This window comes from Suricata suricatta, chromosome 1, assembly GCF_006229205.1.
Source record: "Suricata suricatta isolate VVHF042 chromosome 1, meerkat_22Aug2017_6uvM2_HiC, whole genome shotgun sequence".
NCBI classification, from domain to species: Eukaryota; Metazoa; Chordata; class Mammalia; order Carnivora; family Herpestidae; genus Suricata; species Suricata suricatta.
The window spans coordinates 49,157,846-49,175,971 of record NC_043700.1 but is presented as its reverse complement, the minus strand read 5'-3'; the positions used below and the strand labels follow the sequence as shown (position 1 = coordinate 49,175,971).

Here is an 18,126-nt window from a genome sequence, read left to right as displayed (position 1 = left end):
AGCATCATGTAGAATTTAAACTTTCACATGTATTATCTCACCAAATCTTCACAACCATGTGAGTTCAAGTCTTATCATAGTCATCAGGTTTAGGAAAAAAGGCCTCCAGAGATATGTGACTTGCCCAGAGTCACATATTAAGTGATCAAGTACTGAATACAGGTCTTGACTCCAGACCTCAAGGTCCTCCCACCATCCTCCATGACAATACTACCTCCTTTCAGGGTCACCTCTGCTAAGCCCTGAACAGGGATGGAGCTCAGTAAATATTTGTAGATTGAATTCCAGGATCTGATCAAGCTTTATGATTGCCAAGTTTTATACAGGTAGTAAATAAGTAAGACTTATTTACTCACTAACTTATTGGGCAGTTCCTGAGCGCCTACTGTGTGCCAGAGCTGAAGTAAGAGCCGGGAGCACAGCCCTGCGCACAGGACCAGGTATGGAAGGAGCTGTCCTCTGGGGCGAGGGGCAGCCCTCTGGCATTTGGAGAGACTGCCAACTGTTGAGGGCTCCCAGCCTTCAACCCTCCGAGATGAGCTCAGGCCCAGCACCAGTGGCCTATCTCTGGGGTGTCAGGATGAGAAGAACTCAGAAAGTCATGGGGGAACGCCAGAGCAAGGATTCTGAGGAGCAGGACAAGAAAAGAGAAACTACAACCAGAAGGAAATTCCCTTAGAGAAGAGCTAGAGGGGAGGGAGCTGGAGACCTTGCGGACATCGGAGAGGAGGCTGTTGTGCGACTAAAGGTGTTAAAGGAGAGACTTTAGTGATGGGGTGAATAAAGGGGATCTGAGAACGCAGAGGAGCCTTCGGGACAGCCAAGTAGCCTCCAGGCGTAGAAGAGGCCCCGTGAACGCTACATAGAACCCCACGCGGAGCGCGCAGCGCCAGCCCTGGCCAGTGTCTGGCCGCCAAAGTTGGCTGGGGGCGAGGCCCGGGTCGTTTTAGAAAAAGAGTAGAAATGTTCTCTCAAGAACTGTTCATGGGCTGCTCTCGGGGGATTCATGGTCAATGTCTCTTGCGCCCGGCCCTGACCAGCGAAACCTGTTTGGCTTCGGTTCTCCATGGGAGTCCAGGCGGCGGAGGAGTCGGTGGAGCCTGGTTCGGGGAGGCCACCAACAGTTGAGACAAGGGTTTGGGGGTCTGGCTCCCGCTCCCGGGCGAGGTGACTGCGGGCGGCGCCAGCCTCCCGGCCTGCGACACCTGCACCGGGAGCGGGCGGGCGAGAGGAGGTCCCGGGGGCGTCCGGGCGCGGATTCCCGGGAGGGACTCTGGAGGCAGAGGGGCGGGCCGGGGAGGGAGCCGGGAAGTGGCCCTCCCTCCCGTCTCCCCCTCCTGGCAGGTCGCAGCGGGGACGCGGTGGCCCTGGACGCTGGGAGTGGGCCCTCGCCGAGACGGAGGGAGGGGCCGCGCCGCCTTCGAGAGTCATTGGAGGACGCTGCCGCCCGAAGCTGATAAATAAGGGGAAGGGCCGCGGCTGCCAGCCAAGTTGGACGCCCGACCCGTGCGAGGGCCAGGTCAGCGCCTGCCCGGAGAGGCGAAACGAGGGGACCCCCGTGCGGCCATGGCCTCGCTTTTGGGAGCTTACCCGTGGCCCGAGGGGCTCGAGTGCCCGGCCCTGGAAGCCGAACTGTCGGATGGGCTGTCGCCACCGGCCGCCCCCCGCCCACCGGGGGACAAGGGCTCGGAGAGTCGTATCCGGCGGCCCATGAACGCCTTCATGGTGTGGGCCAAGGACGAGAGGAAACGTCTGGCGGTGCAGAACCCGGACCTGCACAACGCCGAGCTCAGCAAGATGCTGGGTGAGTAAGCAAGCGGGCGGGCGAGGCGCCCCGGGAGGTCGGCGGGCTGGGGTGCGGGTGGGGGCGGGCCGGGGGGCTCCAGGTTGGGGGCCGGGCGGGGGGCCGGCGAGCGCGCGGAGCGTGGGTAGGAGCCTGCGAGTGGGTATGCTCGGGGAGCGCGGGAGCTCGCTGTGCCGGAGAGGTTGGGCATCTGCGCGAGCGTGGGTGTGCCCGCAGTGCCCGGGATTCAGAGCAGGGACACCTGACGAGGCCCAAAGTGAAACTGCGCGGCCCACTGGGGTGAGCCAGGAAGCCCATTGGCGGGAACAGAAACGGAGTTTGGGGGTCCCAGGGGTAACCCGGCTACGGAGACCCGCGCGCACCTACAGGTCGCGACCGAAGCGCCGAGGCCGAGTGGAACCGGTGTTTGCTGGGAATGCCGAAGCGGGAAACTCACCATTCCCAGCGCTTTAGCACTGGCGCAATCACGGAAGGTCGTTGCGGTATTATTAACGAATATTCGTGAAGAGAGAGCTTTTGAGAACGCAGCCCTTCTTTAACTGAATTGTTAAACCAAGAGCGAAAAGTACGCAAAGAGACTCGATTCGAAAGTGTATTTCTCAATCGCAGGAGCATAGATAATTTGACTGGGATGCTCAGGGCCGCCAGCGAGGTCTGTCCCGGAGCCCGCCACTTTCCCAGGGCTGCTGGGCAGTCCCAGCAGAGGACAGGGACAAGTCAGACCTGGGTGAGCCCAGAAAAAGGATGTTAGATCATGTCCGAAAAAAACCGGAGTTCAAACCGGGTTTCATCGGGGCTTCTCTCCCAGTCTGGAGCTGAGCACTTTGAGCTCCGCTCTGCTACTTGCGCTACTCCTAACCTTTTGCCTTTCGATGTATTTTTATTCATTTTAAGTGGTGGAAACCTTTCACAGCATTTCGTAGGCACAGTGGGTGCCAGGCCCTTAGAGAAGGGACCGTCTGGGCTCACCCCAGGCTGGCCTGACCCTCCCGAACCCCACCCTGCCCAGAACTGAGCCTTTTTTCATTTTCCCTCTAGAGCTCAGAACTGTGACTGAGGGCTGACACCCACCTTCCCCCTGGCTAAACCTGCAGGCCCCCAGAGAGGGTCCCTCCTGTCAGGGCGGCTTTTCAAAGCAGCTGGTTTCAAAAGGTCTGCTACCCATGGCCCAAACCAGTGGCTAGATGGATTTAGGACACGATGGTGGGTCAGTGTCTTAGTGAGCACCTTTCTCCATAAAAATATTTAAAATTATATTTCATACTGCCGTGGCATAAAGACAACTATATTAATATATATATGTATACACCAGTAGAGCATTTATTTAAAAGTTCATTTTTCTCTTCAGATTTCATTTTTAAAAGTTTATTTATTTATTTTGAATTTTTAAAATGTTTTTTATTTATTTTTGAGAGAGAGAGAGACTTCGTAAGCAGGGGAGGGTCAGAGAAAGAGGGAGACATAGAACCCGAAGACAGGCTCCAGGCTCTGAACTAGCTTTCAGCACAGAGCCTGATGCCAGCTCGAACCCTGAGATCATGACCTGAGCTGAGTTGGAAGCTTAACTGACTAAGCCACCCATGTGCCCCTAAAGTTTATTTATTTATTTTGAAAGGGGTGGGTAGGGGCAGAGAGAGGGGGAGACAGAGAATCCCAAGCAGGCTCCCCACCATCAGCGCAGAGCCAGATACTGGGCTGGACCTCTGGAACTGATACTGGGCTCAAACTCAGGTACCATGAGATCATGACCTAAGCTGAAATCAAGGGTCCATTGCTTAACCGACCGAGCCACTGGTGCCCTTTTTTCTTCAGGTTTCTAAAGAAATGAAAACACTTTTTTGTGTGTATGGACTTCTCAAGGTTTTTTTTTTTTTTTTTCAGTGGGACCAGGCGCTGTGCCTCTTGCTGAAGTGCAGCTCTTGTGACCAGGACAGAGTGAGGTTTCTGTTGCAGGCTCAGGCCAGAGGTGGGAGAGGAGCTTAGGCTAGGGAGCCTTGTCATCTGGGCTGCCTGCTCCCAGGTAAAGGGCAGGCAGAAAGACCTGTCTGACAAATGCCTCTAGTGAGCTGATCCCTGTTGGCAATTTGCATTTAGGCCTCCAGAGGTTATAGTTCATTTTGCAGGAAAGACTCTGATTCCTTCCTGCTTAACTACACAGCTCCTGGCCCTGGGTAAGAGGAACCAACATATTTTTAAAATGCAGACTTTCTACACCTGTTAATAGGAGGGTGGCAGGATGATCAACTTCCACTCCATGATCTCGTCCAGCCCTTTCTTTTCTGACCTAGGAAAGAGCCTCAACTCTCTTGACTGTAAGCTTTCCCATTTTTAACATTAAAAACATCACCCAGCAGCATTGGTGTTTTTTTAGCACGGTTTTACATATAGTTGTATTTTACAATGGCTAGTTTATTAATAGTATGACATCCATGTACACTTAGAAACTAGAGTCCCATTTTAAATCTTTTTTTTTTTATGTTTATTTGTTTTTGAGAGACAGAGACAGAGACAGAGCCTGAACAGGGAAGGAGCAGAGAGAGAAAGAGACACAGAATCTGAAGCAGGCTCCAGGCGCTGAGCTGTCAGTACAGAGCCCGACATGGAGCTCAAACCCACAAACCATGAGATCATGACCTGAGCTGAAGTCGGACGCTCAACCGACTGAGCCTCCCAGGCACCCCTAGAGTCCCATTTTATATTCAGTCCAGAGACAGGGTATGGCGTGTGCCTGGATCTTGGGCCTCTTGCGACAACTTTACAGTCTCAGCCATTGGCTGGGAACTGCTGACCAACCCTAAATCCAGAGCTCCTGACACTTTCAAGTTGCCCTTTTAAGTGACAGCTAATTATATTAATTGACAACTCTGTCACAATGATTCTACATGTTCACCCCAGTGGTAGGGTGCCTTTAGTAATCAATCCTCCTCCTCCTTTGAAGGCCAGGCACGCATTCAGCCAGTGGGGTACCCAGGCGGCAGTTACACACACCTCTGCACTGGGCTCTGTGCAGAGCACTCTAGGCGGGACATGTGGCCCCTTTCCTTATAGGGCTTGGGGATGAGGGTGCTTACCCTCTGGACGAGTAGGTCTCAAACCTTAGGATACATCAGAACCATGTGGGGAACTTTCAAATTTGCAGAGCCCACCCTAGGAGGTAACAATCTGAGGGGTCCAGAAATGACCTCCAGAAAACCAGCAACCAGAGAGGGATGTGCAATGAATGTACTGACAGGTGCTAAAGCAATTTACCAAGTGATACAAAAGGGAGTAAGGATGCATAGAAAAGACTCAAATTAAACCAGCATTTTAGCACCAGTGGGATACAAGTGTGGGATGCTTCTTAAAGAGAGAGTTTTGAATTGGATAGTATCACAATACATTTTATAGAGTCCCAGGGAAGTTAAAGAATTTGCTTCTGCAGGAAGAATCAAAGACTGAGAAGTTGCCCCCTGCTATAGTGCAAGGGTGCTAAGTAGGTGACAGGAGGCTTTGGCATGATTGTGTGCTGGCACACCTGTGTGCATGTGCATGCCTGTGTGTGTATGTGCGTGCATGTGGATGTGCATGTTGCAGGCAGATGCTAGCATTCAGGCCACCATCTTTATATGGCAGAGTCATAACTGACCTTCAGATTTGAGGGATAATGGTCTGTTACCTTAAGTGAGGTCCTATAATTTACTTACATCTGTGAAATGATTGACTGAGCCTGAGTTCCCTCACAAGAAGGCCTGTGAAATTTATGCCATAAATAAATACAGCATCACTTCCTGAGAGACAGCAATAATCAGCAAAGGCTGAGAGTTTTCATGAAAATGCACAAATAATTTGTGGACTTGATCCACTAAGGATAAAAAAGAGCCCAAATCAACGTAGTCGTTATATATTTTTTATCTTGAGTCTGACCCCCGGGTCTGGTGGGCCTTTCACTGTGAATCCTGCATGGCTCACATTTATAGGGGAGGTGATGTGATGGTGAGCGCGGTTGCCTTGAGTGGTTTTGCAGGATGCAAGCGCGAGAGGCTGCTTGGCCTCACAGTGCTAGGAAGGGGGTGTGAGGAGGGCCGTGTCCTCTGTGTGCTTTGTGGAGTGGGGGAACCCGCAGGTGGGATGAGGGACAGAGGCCGAGGGCGCGTGCGAGTGTGGATGCTGGATGCTGGGATGCTGAGACAAGGGCACCGGCCTGCCTCCCGAAGCCGCACGGATGCTGAAAGTGGCCTTCTCTGATTTGTGTGAGCAGGAAAGTCGTGGAAGGCGCTGACACTGTCCCAGAAGAGGCCCTACGTGGACGAGGCGGAGCGGCTACGCCTGCAGCACATGCAGGACTACCCCAACTACAAGTACCGTCCTCGCAGGAAGAAGCAGGCCAAGCGTCTCTGCAAGCGTGTGGATGCGGGCTTCCTCCTGAGCTCCCTCTCCCGAGACCAGAACGCTCTGCCGGAGAAGCGGGGTGGCGGCCGGGGGCCGCTAGGGGAGAAGGAGGACAGGGGTGAGTACTCCCCGGGCTCCGCCCTGCCAAGCCTGCGGGGCTGCTACCACGAAGGGCCGACCGGCGGTGGCGGCACCCCGGGCAGCGTGGACACTTACCCGTACGGGCTGCCCACGCCCCCGGAAATGTCGCCCCTGGACGTGCTGGAGCCGGAGCAGACCTTCTTCTCGTCTCCCTGCCAGGAGGAGCATGCGCACTCCCGCCGCATCCCCCACCTGCCGGGGCCCCCTTACTCACCAGAGTATGCCCCCAGCCCCCTCCACTGCAGTCACCCCCTGGGTTCCCTGGCCCTTGGCCAGTCCCCAGGCGTCTCTATGATGTCCACTGTACCCACCTGTCCCCCGTCTCCTGCCTATTACTCGCCTACCACCTACCACCCTCTCCACTCCAGCCTCCACGCCCACTTGGGCCAGCTCTCCCCCCCTCCCGAGCACCCTGGCTTTGACGCCCTGGATCAGCTGAGCCAGGTGGAACTCCTGGGGGACATGGATCGCAATGAGTTCGACCAATATTTGAACAATCCTGCCCACCCAGACTCTGCTGCAGGGGCTGTGGCTCTCAGTGGGCATGCCCAGGTCTCCCAGGTGACATCGACAGGCCCCACAGAGACCAGCCTTATCTCCGTGCTGGCTGATGCCACGGCCACGTACTACAACAGCTACAGCGTGTCATAGAGTCCGAGGCAGCCAGCCCAGCCCCGCCTCGCCGGAGCCCTCTTCTTCCCGCGCTCTGAGCAGAGCCGATGGCTCCGCGCTACCAGCTTTCCTTCAATCGCTCTGCGTGTGCAGGTCTGAACTGTCAGCGGGGGCAGAACCGGGCTCTGCCGATCTGAGCGTCCCTTCGCGCTCCCTGCAGCGTTTTTGAGTGTATTCCTTCAAACGGGTTTTCTTTGACTACACCCTGGGAATAAGGCAAGGTAGTTGCTGAAAGATAGTTTCCCGGTAGATTTTCATTTATTTGTCCCACTTCCCATCACGGAAACAATCCTGTGAGATCTCAGAGACTTTCATACATCTCTAGCTTCTGATACAGCCGCATGGGGCACAGCCGTGCAGATCTTTGGGCACTCTCTGTGAGGAGACCCCGAGCTGGGGTCCAGGGGACTCCGGCTCCAGCCCCAGTTCTGCCTCAGAGGATTGGTGGAACTACCACTGGTCTCTCTTCCTCTTCCAGCCTCTCCCCCACCCCCCAACTCCCTCCTCTCCTGACCTAGGAAGTGGGGGACAGACTTGATATCTAAGACCCCTTCTGCTCCCGGGTTTTCTGATCTAGGATTCCTTCAAGGCTAATTAAAAGGAAAACGAAGTTTGACCTAGTAAGTTCATTGATGGCCAACCTAATGATAACTGTGCACAGCCCTCGAACTTTCTGCACTCGCACTGCATTTCAGAATGATCACGGTCTTTCAAAAGGACTCCTCCAATTTGAGAAACAACACCCATCTTGATTTGGAAAATTAACCGCTAGGCTTGACTGCATCATTGAAAATGAGATTGAATTCAAACTATTGTTTTTAAAACATATTTTAGAAAATCAATTATTTCTTATTAAACAGACATTTCAAGAGAATATATACAGCCTGAATATATACAGTGTGTGTGTGGGACATGCACAACACACACGCTTTCATACATGTCTGCGCAGCCTAGATCAGATACTCTTGTTGTCAACTCCCTGTTCCTAATGACCCAAAGAACTGGGAACCTAAAAAGAATTTCTACAGAGCAACGTCACTTACCTCCAATCTAGATATGTTGATTTCTTGAGCAAAATTTCATCATACCTCCCCTGTGCAGGTGCAAAAAGAGCTTCCTTCTCTCTGTCTCCGACTCCCCTTCTTCCTTTCCCAGGATTTCTTTTTCTCTTCTTCACTGTTTCCCAGGATTTCTTTTTCTCTTCTTCACTGTTCTTCCTCCACCCCTGAGTTGGCCATGAATTCAAAGATCGCCTTCCCAGCCAGCTGATTCTTGGTAGCACCTTCAGCCAACACTTCAAAACAACTTCCCCTTCACTATACTTAATTCCCAAAGAACAGAAACGCACTGTGATTTAGAAAATATTTCTGAGCCCTGACCCCACCCCAAAAACATTTCCATCCTTTCCCCAAACCTCCTTTGAAGGAACATAACTAGTAATGAGTGAAAAGACAGCTGTCTGTCTTTCAATGGCAGCATATTATTATTGCCTGTTTGAAATATGTAAGTGTTTTATATATTCTCCTATTTTCAGCTTATATTTTATATCATTGAGAGATCCTTTTTTTTTCTTCTAAGGAGTCCTACTGTAAAATTACTTATAAGATATAATTAATCCTTATGCTATTGCTGTATATGTTTGGTAATAAATAGTAAATCATTGACAATATGATTGACTGGTGCAGTCCAGAATGTATATTAATAATCTTGTAAAACATTATCACAGACATTAAGCTAAACTGTTCCAATTTTTTTTTTTGTAAGAACTACACATGGTTTGGAACAGTTGTAGATATTGATCTGTCTAAAATATTTAATTTAAATAAATGTTTTTGTACCATGACCATGCTGTCATTTGAAATAGAGTTTTACAAACAGAAACAATTTTCAAGGGAGGCGTAGATATTATGCCCAGTTCTACTTTATAATGTCGGTCAAAATATTTTCTACATCAAGTTTTTTTTATTTTAAAAAGTTATCTTGTAGGGGTGGTTTATTTTATTTTATGAATTACGGTGAAGAGATCGAGCCTAATTTGACACATTGGAAACAATATTGTTATCATTAATATTGAAAGAAAAGACTAGTTTATAACCTAATCTGCAAAACAATTTTCTTCTCAGGGTGACTTCACACTTGTAAAGTAGAATGAGGTGATTATCTGGTGCTCTCAAGATAGTTCTGCCCAATTACTAGTTTCCGTAAGGCTACTACATGTTTTCCTTCTTTGAAATAATCTAGAAAAATACATAGCTTTCCCTCTTTTCTATGCATTTATCGATGTGGCACAACAAGACACCACTGGCTCCCCCAAACCAGGTGGAATGTGTGGAGAAGGCAGAGAAACACTCAGCTTGGTAATTAGAGGATGTAACATCTTGTGAGGTTTAGGATTAAAATCCCAGCCAAGAAGTGCCTGGAAAAAACGGATGATTACTCAGTCCCCTTGCGGGTCACCATGCCTGGCTCCTCTCCACGGGGAAGCAGTTGTAACTTGTTTAAGTCAAGGGTAGCCTTGTGTTCTCCCAGGCTCTCTGGGCCAATGAGTGGGTTCTGGGACGGCCCAAATGGGCATATGTTCGTCCTTCAATTCCGATCATAATCTATAGTCATTAGTTTAATAGCATGTTATAGCTGTAGGGAGATTTATGGCAAGTCTTATGGATTAATTCTCATCCACAATCGCAGGTGAGGCCCTGTCACCCATCCCCCCTTTGTGCAGCCTGGGACACTGAGGCCCAGGGTGGGAGGGGGTGTGGTATAGCTCACCCTGCTCAGTTAGGGGAGCTGGGGTTTCAACACTTCATAGGATACGTTTGTTCGTTGGCAGCATTGCCAAATGGTCTCACAACTAGAGGCTTCATGCCTTTTTTAGCGCTTCACCGTGGCATGGAATTACATGCAGTCCAATTCATGCGTCTCACAGCCAAGGGAAAGAGAGAATGAACAAAGAGGAAATATAGGGTCAGAGTGAGATGAGGCTCGAATTCATTGCTGTCCAGGCCCACCACCATGGCTGGCTGACAGTGCCAGTCTGCAGGGTCATCAGCTGGCTACAGGACTGCTTGGGCAGTGTCTGTTCAGGACATGGACCATCAGCACTGCCAAATGGGCATATTTCATTCCAGGACATACTGTGGGGGTGGGGGCATTGTCCCTGCCTCAGGGAGGGCAGGAAACAGGCAGGCGACAGCGCTGCTCTTTCACTTTGGCTCAGCTATGAGTGAAACAGTTGTGTCCAGAAGCCAGGAGTATTTCCAAGTTTCAGCTGCTCATTCTGAGAACCCATCTGTCCCCAGTGACAAGAGCACCTTTTGCTTTGGCTGATGAGAACTGATGGGTATGCACAGTTGTCCATTTTCCCCCTAAAGTGTAGATGTTACTATTTCACTCTTCCTTGAGATCCTTCAGTACCTGCTCATCACCCATGGCTCCCAGGGTGAGCACAGAAGTGGGGTCATGTGAATGCAATGTGGTTCAGGCTTCCGGACTTGTCCTTTATTAGCCCTGGTAATGTACTCACATTCCCTGCCCCCTCGTCTTTCCAACTGTGCGAGCTTCAGGATCCACAGCTCCCATGTGAGTGTCTCTATGGCTACCCTTCTTCCTTTTTCCAGAAGCCTTTCACAGCAGCCCCCACAGTCCCAACCATGGTGTACCTGCTGCATGAAAAGCCTATTGTTCTCTGAAATATTTTCCTTTCCAATACTTCTGTGTTTATCCCAGTGCTCTTCCCCAACAGGGGAGATCCTCACTCCCATCGCCTGTCTGCAAATTCAGTTCACATGCTCCCAGCCCTGCCTGGCAGAGGGGCCAGTCACTGTCCTCCTTGAGCTCCCATGGCACTTGAGCAGACCTTGCTTATAGAACTTACTGCTTGGCACTGAAATCATCCACCCACATGCATCTTCCCCAGAAGAGCAGACACATAGTAGCTGCTCAACCAATAACATGAATGACTAAATGGATAAATATCTGAGGTGTTCCAGTTAATCTTGGTGATAAAGCCCTAAAACCTCTTGGTCCCTAATTTTCCCACCATCTCTCTGGACACCAACACTCTGGAGCCTTTCTGTGTGTAGTTCTCAAGGCTCTGAGGCTGGATGTGATGCATCCATGGCTATTCACTCTTATCTGCTTGAGTGTAGTCTGTAACAAACAGGTTAGGAATGGGCACAAGGGCACGGGAGGGGAAGCTCTTCTCCTATCCCATTCTAGAGCACTGAATAGAGCTGAGCACAGATGGTTTGTAACATTTGTAATTGTCTGCTTTCCTTTTGAAAATTATGCTCTCGATTTTATCTCGGTGAAAGGGATTTGGAAGGAAGGGAGTGAGAGGAAAGGAGAGAAGGAGGAAGAAAGGAGATCAGCTGTCTATCATCTATCATCTTTTTAATCTATCCACGCCCCCACTCAGTCATCCATCCATCCATCTTTGCCTATCTATCATCTATCTTCTATTGATATTTAAATCCCTAAAAGAGACATAGTCTTTGTAGAAAGTTTAGAGAAGATCATCTATTATCCACAACTTTGAGACATTATTGGTAAATTTTTACGTGTCCATTAGTCTTTAAATTTTTTTGTCTAGCCTTACGTGTACATATATCTTTCATAATAGGCATTTTTATTCATTCATACTGAGTAGGCATTTTCCTATGATATTAAGCTTAATTTTTCTGCAGAAGCTTGTTTTCTATCCAGCTGAAAAGTTAATATGGAAAATTTTTGGAAAGCAGAAAAATTAGCCACCCCATAACTTTGACATAACTATTTCTTGAATATGTTTATTTTGGTATACAGAACTCCCCAGACTTGTGTTTACGTGTTCAAAATTGTACCTGGTGTGATCATAGTGTAGATATAGATATCACTAGTATTTGGTTTTATTCTCTCAAAATCCTGTTATAGAAGTTTTGGCATATTGATGTTTGTCTTTGTCTTATCATTTCTGATGATGGCTTAATACTTCAGAGCACTGATGTAGCTTAATTTGTTTGACTGGCCCCCGTGATATTAGATTTTATAATTTTTTCCATTATAAATAACAATGCAGTGAACATTTACTTGTTTATGTCTTTGGCTAGATTTCCAGCAGGGTTTCACCAGGTAGACAGATGAACAAGTTTATAGCTTTTTCCTTCAAACTGCTTGTTTGTTGGTTTTCCCAAAGAGCCTCAATTGGTATGAAGGCACAAAATGACTCCATTCAATTCCCAGAATGAACTGATTTTTTCTTGACAAGAAGAATTAAACCCCCTGAAGACTACTTATGACTGACTTAAATCTGACCATGCTCAAATTGGTTTCACCTGTCACAGTGGCTTTGTCTTCCTGAGCACCTATTATGTGCTCACTGCTTGTTTCCATTGGCAAATTGTGAGTGTTCCTTTCCCCAGACACCACAATGGATGGCATGCCCTTCTCTGAGTATCAAGTTACAATGTAGGGGAAAGGATTATTCTATCAGCAAGGCAGCTGGGTTGGTTCCAGAGTCATTCGGATCACCATCAGCACTCCTGGCTGCATTCACAGGGCACTCAGAGTTCTAGACCCCTTAGGAGGACGTCTGGAAAGAGTCTGGACCTGGGGGAGGAGTCTGATCTTACCTCATTACTGGATTTTAATTGGGACTTGAGTAAATCCCTGGACCTGTTGTCTCATCTAAAGAGATGGCGAATTTGTAGGCACTTGAGAAATTGTAAACTTTATGTGCATGTACAGGATACCTATTGCCTATTTTAATTTACTATTTATTTTATTTTTATTATCATTATTTTTTAAATGTTTGTTTAGTTTTGAGGGAGAGAGAGCCAGTGTGAGCAGGGGAGGGGCAGAGAAAGAGGGAGATACAGAATTTGAAGCAGACTCCAGGCTCTGAGCTGTCAGCATAGAACCTGGCGCTGGGCTCTAGCTTACAAACTATGAGATCATGACCTGAGCTGAAGTTGGACACTTAACCAACTGAGCCACCGAGGTGCTCTTCTTTTAGATTTCTTTAAACAATTCAGATTTTTTTTAGGCTTGGCGGTTGGTACTAGTTTGAAAAATATTGATCCATGTGATTGTCATACTAGGGTTTGTTTGTGTGGGAGAAATAAGAGGAAAGGACCCTCATATATGGCTGGGAGGATCACAGATGACTCACTCAGTATCCGGACACTGAGTGGTATTGGAAGAGACCATGGAGTCATTCAAACCATTCTCTTGCCTCTACTGAGGACTGCCTCTTCACCACTCTTCACAGACAGCTTTCCATTTGGTCTGAGAGTCCTCTAGAAAAAGGGATCTTTCTTTTTTTCTCTTCCATTTTCTTTCTTTATAGTTTATTGTCAAGTTGGTTACCATATAACACCCAGTGCCCATCCCAACAAGTGCCCTCCTCCATGCCCATCACTCCCCTTCCCCTCTCCCCCACCCCCATGAGCCCTCAGTTTGTTCTCAGTATTCAAGAGTCTCTCATGGTTTGTCTCCCTCCCTCTCCCCCACTATTTTTTCCCCTTTCCCTCCCCATGGTCCTTTGTTAAGTTTCTCCTGTTCCACTTATAAGTGAAAACATATGGTATTTGTTCTTCTTTGCTTGACTTATTTTGCTTAGCATAACACCTTTGAGTTCCATCCACGTTGCTACTAATGGCCAGATTTCATTCTTTCTCTGTACCATGTAGTATTCCATTGTATAGATAAGCCACATCTTCTTGATCCATTCATCAGTTGATGGACATTTAGGCTCTTTCCATGATTTGGCTATTGTTGAAAGTGCTGCTATGAACATTGGGGTACATGTGGGCCTATGCATCAGTACTTCTGTATTGAAAAAGGATCTTTCTCTCTGTAAGCTGGTCTAACAACATTCACCATCAGAAAGTTCTTTTTTCTACCTCATCTAAATCCTTCTTGCTGCAGTCCAAGTCTGTGTACACAGGGTTTGACGTCATCTGTGGATGACAATGATTGTCCCGATCTTGCCCAGCTAGTCCTCTTCCCTGCAGGCTGGTGGCCACACTCCTTCACTCACTGTGTGGCTGTGTCTGAGGCCCAGGTAGGGTGTGGCTGGCTTCCTCCAGGTCCTCTCTGAGGTCTGCATTCCCCTTAATCAGAGGGTGACCATTGTAGGGATGTGGGAGGGGCGGGAGGAGGAAGGTCTCATTGTAGGTTCAACACACGAGAGAGGAGGGAGATTTCACCAGGGAGTGAGAGTGTGGACTCTGGGCACTTGTGGAATGTTCCACATGCAGGTATAGGGTGTGGGCATTTCTCAGAGGATTACACAGCTGGGTCAAATTGTGGGTTCCCTGGGCCTGCTTACCATCTTTCCACTGGTCACTCATCTCCCATCACTCTGAGGAGCTGTGTGGTGGGATAGTGGGTGGGTTCTTAAAATTTTAAATATGGAGGTACCTGGGTGGCTCAGTTGGGTTCATCCTCCAACTCTTGATTTCAGCTCAGGTCATGATCTCATGGTTCATGGGATTGAGCCCTGTGTCGGACTCTGTATTGACAGCACAAAGCCTGGTTGGGATTCTCTCCTTCTCTCTCTCTCTCAAAATAAATAAGTAAACTTTAAAAACAACAACAAAGTTCCATTGGATTCTAAAAAAAAATCACTGGATTCTGATTAATGAAGTGTTTGCAGACTCCAGAGGTCTCAAGGAGCTGGCTGTTAGGTCTTCAAGGCTCTGAGGACAAAATCTAAAGGTGGGGCTGTGACTTCCATGGATAACGGGTCATGTGAAGAGGGCACGTAGCCACAGGTGTCGTCCACCTGCTCCGGCCCATGTCTCTCCATACCGACTAGTTTTTAGCATGTCAGAGAATCCGGAGAGCTGCATAGAATTCCGAGAACCTGCTTTTTCTTTATTCCTTTTTCTGAAAAGCAGAAGCACTACCTCCAAATCTCAGGGATCCATGAAGATCAGGGAAGATGTGCAGTCTTAAACTCTGTAATGCAGAGTGTGATTTGTCCTCCTTGTGGCCATCCGTCCATCGAGGTAGCCTGATATAAACAGAATAGTTCTATTTTATTGGAAAGAACACCCGAGTTGGAATAAGGAGATCATCGCCCCAATTCTGTGACCTCGAAAAAAATAACTGGAGATCAGAGCTGGAGAAAATCGTTATCATGCTGTCAACCCCCAGGTTTAATGAGAAAGGAAGTGTAGGTTCAGAGAGGTTAGGGGACTGGCCTGAGAGCAGAAGCTGGAGGAGGGCCATGGAGGGGAGAGCTGCAAAGGGGAGGTGGGGACAAAACCCTTCAGGACTAAGGTGGTCAGTCTTCCTTAGCCAAGCAGATTGTCTGGGATGGGCCTGTCGAGAGGCTATCCCCATGACTCTTTCTGCTGGATCAGGGCTTTTGGCAGTCAGGAGGAGCTAGTGGCCTAGGTGCAGGGATGCAGGGTAACGGGAAGAAGGGGCCATGGGAATGAGCATGCCTTCAGGAGACTTCCAAAGAAGTTTCTTCCTGAAACTCAGCTGGTCTTGATGGGTGCTAGCCCGGGAGAGGAAGGCTGGGAACAAACTTCCCACAGGGCAGAATCCCGGTGCACACTGATGGGAGGCAGACACATGGCCCTAGGGTTCCCAGATACTTCAGGGAATAAGTGGTGGCTTCTAAGGACCAGATGTTGGCCCAGAGGATCCCACTGAGCAGTCCCAGACATCTCTGGGAGACGTTGGAGCCTGTGCTGCGTTTCTGCCATCCCTGCCTGCCCCATCCTATGTCCACGTTGTAGGGACCCCGAGAGGCAGCAGGGAGGTCAGGGGCAGCAGAAAGGCTGAGAGGCCAGGGTGCCTGGGCAGGACAGCAGGCCACAACACTCAATGCTACCTCCCCAGTGGGCTGGAAGATGAAGAGGAGAGCTAAGGCGTGTAGGAGGGGCCTTGAGAGGGCAGAGGAGTAGCCGGCTGCTGAGTGTTTTCCTGCCCATGGGAACTGCTGAGACCAGAGGAGGAGGTGGAGGATGTGGCCAGAGCCCAGTGTTTCCTGCCTGATAAGCCAGCCCCTCCCTGGGAGCCCTGGCTGGGCCTACCTTCTCTTCCAAAGCCCTGCCCAGGGAGGGACTGGCTGAGGAGGAAAATCACTTCTCCAGATTAGCTCGCCCAGGCTGAGCCTTCCTCCCCGCCCCTGTCCCTGCAGCAGCCACAGGAAATGAGGCTGGGGCCCAGCAGCCCAAGGGTCCCCACCTTCAGAGGACTCAGGCTCCAGGCCCAGGGACTCCGGTCTGTCTCAGGGCCCCACCGTCCAAGTCCCCCAAGAACGGAAGCCTTCTTGCTCCAAAGTCAACTATTTCTGAAGGGGCCAGAGACTGCAAAGCTTTCATGTGTTTGTCAGATCTCATGCCTGGAGTTCAGGTCTAGAAAACTGGTCACTTTATTCACAGTCAGTCCACCCACCAGCCTCCTCCCACCTGGCCAGCTGTCCAAGGGCACAGAGTGCAGAAGGCTTGGGAGGCAAGATGCTAGACTGGCCCCTGAGACCAGCCCCTGCCCTGCTCTGCCCAGACAGGCTATGTGGTTGGGGTGAATCTCTGACCTCTCCAAGCATTGCTCCCCACCTGTAACCAGAAGGGGAGAATCACATCGGAGCAAAAGGCCTCCCTCCTTCTTAGCATTCATGATTGAGGACTGGATTCGGGGCACTTCTGGAGCAGCAGGGACAGTGGTCATCCCTGAGGAGGGTTGAGCACCCTGAGGGCAGTCCATCCTTACTGAGGTGGGGAGGGGGCCGGAGGGAGAACGTGTACTCTTCACTGTTTTCTTGGCCGACCCAGCTTCATGTGCCCCTCTCTTCTGTCCGTAAGGAACATTTTCTGGTTTTCTACCCACCATTCCATGCCTCCAGGGCTAGACTCCTCCCTGGGAGCCAAGGTGCCTTGGCTCTAGTTTGGGGACAAGGGTTGTACGTAGGATCTCAAAGCAAGGGAGAGATGCTTCCTGAAGAACATCATTTTGAAATGAGGTCAGTCTCAGGCCAGGGCACTGCTCAGAGACACAGTCACAGACACAAGCCCCTCCAGGACCTCAGACCACCAGTAGCATCTGAGACCCCACCACGAGGGCATGGATCTCCTATAAACTTATGGCCCAGGCATCCCATCCCCACAGACTTGACCCCAGATCAGCCTCCCGTCCCAAATCCCCTGGTATTCCCCCTATTGGGAAGCTGATTCTTGGCAACTAAAGTATACAAAGGGGATACTTAACTTTTTTAAAAATGTTTTTTATTTATTTTTGAGAGACAGAGTGAGCAGGGGAGGGTCAGAGAAAGAGAGAGATACAGAATCTGAAGCAGGTTCCAGGCTCTGAGCTAGCTGTCAGCACAGAGCCCGATGCCAGACTCGAACCCAGGAACCCCAAGATCATGACCTGAGCTGAAGCTGGACGCTCAACTGACTGAGCCACCCAGGCACCCCATAAAGGGAGTATTTAATGCCCAGTACAGATGAACATGTACTTGCCTAGGGGAAACCATTTACACAGGTGTGGACAGATACCTGAGTGCACGCTCATGTGGATGACCAGGCAGCTCCTCTACCCTCACATTTGCGGGTGCTTTGCCATTTATAAAGCATTTTTGGCATGCCTGGGTGGCTCAGTTGGTTAAGTGTCTGACTCTTGATTTTGGCTCAGATCATGATCTCATGGTTCACGGGATCAAGCCCGTCATCAGGCTCTGTGCTGACAGCATGGAGCCTGATTGGGATTCTCTCTCTCTCTGCCTCTCCCCTGCTCACACACATACTCTTTCTTTCTCAATAAATAAACCTTGTTTTAAAATTTTTTAATTAAAAATTTTTTTAATGTTCATTTATTTTTGAGAGAAAAAGAGAAATAGAGCATGAGTGGGGGAGGGCAGAGAGAGGAGACAGAATCCGAAGCAGGCTCCAGGTTCCAAACTGTCAGCACAGAGTCCGACGCAGGGCCCAAACTCACAAGCTGTGAGATCATGACATGAGCCGAAGTGAGATACTTAACTGACTGAGCCAATAAACATTGTTTTAAAAAAGCACTTTCTCCCTTATGACCCAGCAATAGCATTGCTAGGGATTTACCCAATAGATACAGAAATGCTGATGCATAGGAGCACATGTACCCCAATGTTCATAGCAGCACTGTCAACAATAGCCAAATCATGGAAAAAG

At 49.4% G+C, this 18,126-nt stretch overlaps 1 protein-coding gene across 1 annotated transcript; it reads left to right on the top strand.

Annotated features, from left to right (window-relative positions):
* Positions 1 to 1,504: 1,504 nt before the first annotated feature.
* On the top strand, positions 1,505 to 8,828 carry SOX7 (SRY-box transcription factor 7). Its single transcript, XM_029938569.1, has 2 exons — positions 1,505 to 1,804; positions 6,042 to 8,828. The coding sequence occupies exons 1-2, from the start codon at positions 1,567 to 1,569 to the stop codon at positions 6,962 to 6,964; spliced, it is 1,161 nt and encodes a 386-aa protein (XP_029794429.1). The 5' UTR covers positions 1,505 to 1,566; the 3' UTR covers positions 6,965 to 8,828.
* The last annotated feature ends 9,298 nt before the right edge of the window (positions 8,829 to 18,126 follow it).

Bases quoted from the DNA above. Each gene is read 5' to 3' on its own strand.
- SOX7 (XM_029938569.1), top strand. From the start codon at position 1,567: ATGGCCTCGCTTTTGGGAGCTTACCCGTGGCCCGAGGGGCTCGAGTGC. The intron at 1,805-6,041 runs GTGAGTAAGCAA...TTGTGTGAGCAG, and splicing joins CGAGCTCAGCAAGATGCTGG to GAAAGTCGTGGAAGGCGCTG.